At 49.6% G+C, this 5,804-nt stretch overlaps 1 protein-coding gene across 1 annotated transcript in view; it reads right to left on the bottom strand.

Moving 5' to 3' along the window:
• The window catches only part of GABRG3 (gamma-aminobutyric acid type A receptor subunit gamma3), a 313,039-nt gene that overhangs the window by 31,615 nt on the left and 275,620 nt on the right, over positions 1-5,804 (bottom strand). The window contains exon 6 of the mRNA XM_006167247.2: positions 4,282-4,419. Within this exon, the coding sequence (XP_006167309.1) occupies positions 4,282-4,419 (138 nt within the window). The remainder of the gene's footprint in view (positions 1-4,281; positions 4,420-5,804) is intronic.

The raw sequence follows: 5,804 nt of genomic DNA, 5'->3' as shown, positions 1-5,804 counted from the left end.
CCCTAGCACCGTGGGGCCTGACTCCTCGGGATGAGCCTCCCTAGCACCGTGAAACCTGACTCCTAGGATGAGCCTCCCTAACACCCTGGGACCTGACTCCTAGGATGAGCCTCCCTAGCACCGTGAGACCTGACTCCTAGGATGAGCCTCCCTAGCACCGTGAGACCTGACTCCTAGGATGAGCCTCCCTAGCACCGTGAGACCTGACTCCTAGGATGAGCCTCCCTAGCACCGTGAGACCTGACTCCTAGGATGAGCCTCCCTAGCACCGTGAGACCTGACTCCTAGGATGAGCCTCCCTAGCACCGTGAGACCTGACTCCTAGGATGAGCCTCCCTAGCACCGTGAGACCTGACTCCTAGGATGAGCCTCCCTAGCACCGTGAGACCTGACTCCTAGGATGAGCCTCCCTAGCACCGTGAGACCTGACTCCTAGGATGAGCCTCCCTAGCACCGTGAGACCTGACTCCTAGGATGAGCCTCCCTAGCACCGTGAGACCTGACTCCTAGGATGAGCCTCCCTAGCACCGTGAGACCTGACTCCTAGGATGAGCCTCCCTAGCACCGTGAGACCTGACTCCTAGGATGAGCCTCCCTAACACTGTGGGAGATGACTCCTAGGGATGAGTCTCTCTAGCACCGTGGGACCTGACTGCTAGGATGGAGCCTTCATAGCACTATGGGACCTGTCAATTTTGTGGCCTACACATACATTCAGAGGAATGAGTTTTGGCTAACCGGGGAGACTGTGGACAGAAGTCTGGCTATTTCCTCCTATTTTTCCAAAATCTTGTCAAAAGGGACTGGAGAATTCATGCTCACAGACATTAACAGACCATTTACTTTCTATTAACAGGATTCTTCCTACCTCCTGTCCCTGGCATAGTATCTTTGAGATGCATATTTCAACTGATTACAGTGTATTCTTGTGCTTATCTCTTCCCAAGACACAGATCTTCCCTTCCAATCACCAACCTGAGAACTGCGGACCCCACCTATAACCTACAAGCCCTCGCTTCTACATGTCCCGCCTTTTTGGGCCAGACCAATGGGAAATCTTTTAATTAAATGTTGTGTGTCAATCTCAAAAGCAAATAAAAGGAACCTCTGTACATGATCACCCCGAGAAAGGCATGTATGCCTCTTTTCCGGGCCTAGGTCACTCGTATTTGGCTTGGAAATAAACCGCATTAATGATTCATTATTAATTTTACAGTTGGTTATTTTTTTCGTCAACAGAGATCAAGTTCAAGTCCAAGGTTAAGATCAAGTTAAAAAAAGATCAAGTTAGAAAGTTCAAGGTCAAGTTCAACTTCAAGACCAAGTTCAAGTTAAAAAAAAAAAGATCAAGTTCAAGTTAAAAGTCAAGTGCAACCGAGAACCAGCAGTTAGCATAATGGCTATGTCGCTGGACTCCCACGTAGTCAACCGCGGTTCGTGTCCCGGACCTGGTGGCTTAAAACTCAACGCCAGGCACGTGTGCGTGCGTGCCCAAGATCCTGAGAGGAGAATGGAGAAGGGATTGCAGCGTGACTATTCCCCCTCGGGGGTGATTTCTCGCTTTCTGTCTCTATGTCTCTGTCTGGCGAGCGCATGTGCCCTATAGCAAAAACCTCTCCAAAAAAAGAAAAGAAAAAAGATTGTGAAAAAGTTCATCTAACAAGGTGAAGTTAGAGCTTATGATGAAGTTGCATTGGCGCAGTAAGGAGCTCGAGGGTCATTCTGGAGTTCTATTAACTGAGTTCTACAGGAGAATAGGGTGCTGCCTGGGACTCCCTTAGTAAGAAACGGGTATCAAGGGAGTTCTCTCCAGGCCGAAATATTTCTAAGGCCTCTCGGGACCTCGCAGAGGTGACGGGAGGCCGAGAATGGTGTTAGAACGTGTACTGACCACCAGGAATCCCATCTGAGTTTTAAGAGGAAGAAAGCTAAACTTTATCAGTAGATGAGCTCCTGTCAGACCAGGACTTGTTTTTCCTTTCCGTACTTGGAGACCCTGGAGCATAGGAACATGAGCGTCCTGTCAGTAACTACTTCTGAGTTGTTTTTTGTACTTTTCCACCTCCCCCACCCCCAAAATGTACATTGGAGTAGTAATGAGTTCACATCTTGCTTCACGGAATACGGATTCGGCTAATAATCACCAGCCGCCCCTTGTTAGAACTGTGTGTCGGCTGGGCTTACACACACTGGTGGCCGGCAGTGCATGCGAAGGTCAGTCAGCATGCGTGAGCAATCCTCGGGTCTTCAAAAAGTTCACGGGAAGTAACTATGATGGAAAGACTATGGATGGATTTAAATATTTCTTACATCAAAATAAACTCCTACTTGGACTCTACTTTTTATAACCTTTTTAAAGATCCCTTAATACTGTTCATATTCGTGAACATGACTTGGGATTTTCTTATTATCCAGAGACTGTCTTCCTTACAAGTATAATTATACAACAGACAGAAAATAGCTGTGAAAATTTCCCAAAACCATGAGCATGGGTCCCTCGTGCTGTCCTCGCAGGCCACGGTCACTCCGCACGGCGCCTGCTCAGACGGCGCTCGGGCCTGCAGCAGCTCTGCTCACCACTGTCCTGAGCCTGTGCCTCTCACGGTGTCAAAGGCCCTGAGCCGGATGTGCTCCGTTTGCCCTCACGTTTCCCTGGGTCTGACATCCCCTGCCGAGAACAGCAGGAACAGTGTGGACACCTGAGTGTAAACACTGGTACAATCCGTGGTTGGTGGCCTCCTGGACAGCCTTGCCTCCAAGGGACTGCGGGGCACCCCAGACTCCCAGGGTGGGAGTGGACAAGGAATGGAGGTGACTCACAAGTGAGGACGAGCCTCCGCCAAGCACTTCCCTCCACACGGCCTCCGGGGCCCACTTTAATAAGTGATGGTGCTCCGTTCCTTTAACCTCAGCGTCGTTTAGTGTCTAAGCTCAGGTGCCATTTGTCACTGTCACCTCCATGACGGCCGGAGGTGCCCACTTACTTTTCTCTGTTGATCGGTAGCTTTCCCAGGGCCTTTTTTGTCCTTCAGTTATTTTTATTCATGACAGAGTGTGTACGTGTGCTCCTTGAGAGCGAGAGAAAGAGGCAGGCACACCCACAGACGGGTCTGCACCAGCCCACAGACGAGCCCCCAGCCTCTAGCCCACGCAGCCAGGCATGGGCCGCGTGCTGACACGTGTCGGGCTGTCCGGCACGGGGTTCGAAGCATGGCCGAGTCCCACCGTGCCAGAGCTCTCCCACAGGGTCTTTCCTGATGTGCAAGTGGCTGTTTTGGACTGCTACCAAGATTTGGGTCTGTTCTTTAAAAACATTTACCGCTAATTATCCAGACTGCCAGCTCAGTCTAGCCATTGATGATGTAAGCTGTTATTTCTTTTTAAGAGTTTTTTGCCTTAGGGCGCATATGCTTGCCAGAGAGACAGAGAAAAAGTGAGACATCACCCCCCAGGGAGGATGGTCATGCCACAGTCTCTTCTCTTCCCTACCCCCCAGGCTCTTGGGCATGCACACAAATGCACCTGGCATGAGTTGCAAGCCGCTGGGTCTGGGACTCAAACCACGGCTGGCCATGTGGGAGTCCAGCGACTTAAGTGCTACACCATCTGCTGGCCGATGACATAGGTTACTATGGGACTTTAAGAGCTAACAGATTATTCATATTAGCGAATCATGAGATCAGTATAAACGCTGACCGTGGTCTCCCCCACCCCCCACACCACGCCCGAAGAAAATCAGTTGTAAAACAGACCACAGGAGTGAGCAGATACCAAAGATAAAAGAACCATGTAAAACCAAAAACCATTTAAAAGTGGAAATACATGAATAAGTGGGGCCTCTTTGCACCTAATCCCATGCTTTACAACCTGCCGATACCAATCACTTAGTAAAACGGAGTGAGGGGTATCGTGCTTAGCCTGTTACTAAAGAGACCCTTAGTTTAAGATAAAGCTTAGAGGAAGGGAAAAGCTAGAAGTTAAACGATTTCATGATGAAATAAGCGGGGTCAGTGGTGAGTGATCCTAGTTAGGTGAGGCAGAACCTGAACACTCTCCATTCAAACACACACATTGACTTTATCCTTCCCGTCCCAATGAAGGCATCGTAAACTAGTTAGATTTGGATGAGTTTCCTGTCTGAAATGTCGCTGAGGCAGCAGGCCTGTCCTAATGTTTATAAACGTAGAAACGGAGTTTGCGTCCAGCCTGGGGCCTCAGGCAGGGTGGGAAGGAGTCGCGTCTTTCTGCTTTGAGAGCTGCACCTCTGTGAGTTACCCCTACCTGCAGACGTCGTCACGATGTCTGTGGTGTTTCGGAGGCCCATGAAGTCGAACTGGTAAAGCCGCCATGATTTCTGATCCGCTGCCTCAACCGAGTTTTTTCTCCATCTATAGACCATCTCTTCTTTGGGGTAGCCATCTAAAAACAGAATAAACAGGAGCTTGAAGACACAGGCTTATACGTTACTGAAGTCTAAAAACACTCTGATTTGTCGTTTAGTCTGCCAGCATACGTCTCTGCAGTGCCCAGCATGTCCTCAAGGCACACGCAGAGACGTGACAGTCAGAGCGAGGGTTTTACCATACACGGCATTTTCAATAGGGGACGTTACAAATTACAGTCCTGATCATTTCACAGCAGTTAAAATTTCAGGCCACTGTTCTAGACTCTATGTGTGTATTTTTACACACAGGTATGTCTATACATACATATGTTTATTTTCCTTAATTGCCAAAGGGCATGTGCACTTGACGGAGAGAGGGAGGGAGGGAGGGAGGGAGGGGGAGGGAGAGGGATAAAGCACCCCCAATGGAGCATGACCATGTTGCAATTCCTTCTTCTCCATAACTGCATCCTGCAGAGATGGGGGCACACGTACATACCTGGAGTGTTACTGAAATTCCCAGGGCTGTACCTTGAATCTTAGTTGGCCATGTGAGACCTGGTTACTTTAACCACTAAACCTTGGGGCTGGCCAAAGATCATTCTTGGTATTTTAAAAAGACAATGCCCCAAACAATTGCCTAATCTAATATCCAGAAGCCAGTTTACGGGAACTGGCGTGACAGAGAAACACCTTCTGGAATAAGAATATCAGGAGGCAAGGCCTTTAGGAGGTCATTGGAGCATGAGGGTGGACCTCTCAGCACGGGACCAGTACCCTCGTAAAGAGGCATGAAAGGTATGATCTGTCCTCTGCCACATGAAGATACAGCACGTAGGCAGCCATGTACGGACCAGAAAGAGCATCCTTGCTGGAAACCAAATCTGGGGACACCTTAATGGTGGGACTTCCTGGCACCCAGAACCATGAGAATGAATGCTAGCAGTTTAAGACACCCATCTATGGAGTTTTGTTACAGCAGCCCGAGCAGACTAAGACCCTCTGCAAAGGGCTTGGCAGTGTTCCAGGCCACGGCCCTTGCTGAGTTAATGTCAACTGCAGTTTTTATTGTGGTTCCAAAAATGATAAGATTATATCCTTTCTTCAGAGAAGTGTACTGAAAAGGTCTCCCTTCGGGTGGGCTCTCCAGAAAGCTCTCCCTTTATGGGTTCCCAGTTCCTGACGGCTAAAGGGGAGACTCGCTGACCTGGACTATGCCTCTGACAACATGAGTAACTGTGGCCCCTCTCCCTGCACGGTCAGCTTAGAGTACAACGGGCCAAGAGGCAGCAGCGGTGGAGAGGAGGCAAGCTCGCCCCTGCCTGGCCTTGGTCTACAGGAAAAGGACCCTTGTTGGGATGACGGCAGTGAAGCGGGGGCGCCCCTGTCTGTTGCATCTGATCTACTTGGAGGAACGTTT

The sequence above is a fragment of the Tupaia chinensis genome, unplaced genomic scaffold, assembly GCF_000334495.1.
Source record: "Tupaia chinensis unplaced genomic scaffold, TupChi_1.0 Scaffold144682_1, whole genome shotgun sequence".
Lineage (NCBI taxonomy): Eukaryota > Metazoa > Chordata > Mammalia > Scandentia > Tupaiidae > Tupaia > Tupaia belangeri.
The sequence above is the reverse complement of the archived record's forward strand: the minus strand, read 5'-3'. Positions and strand labels throughout refer to the sequence as shown.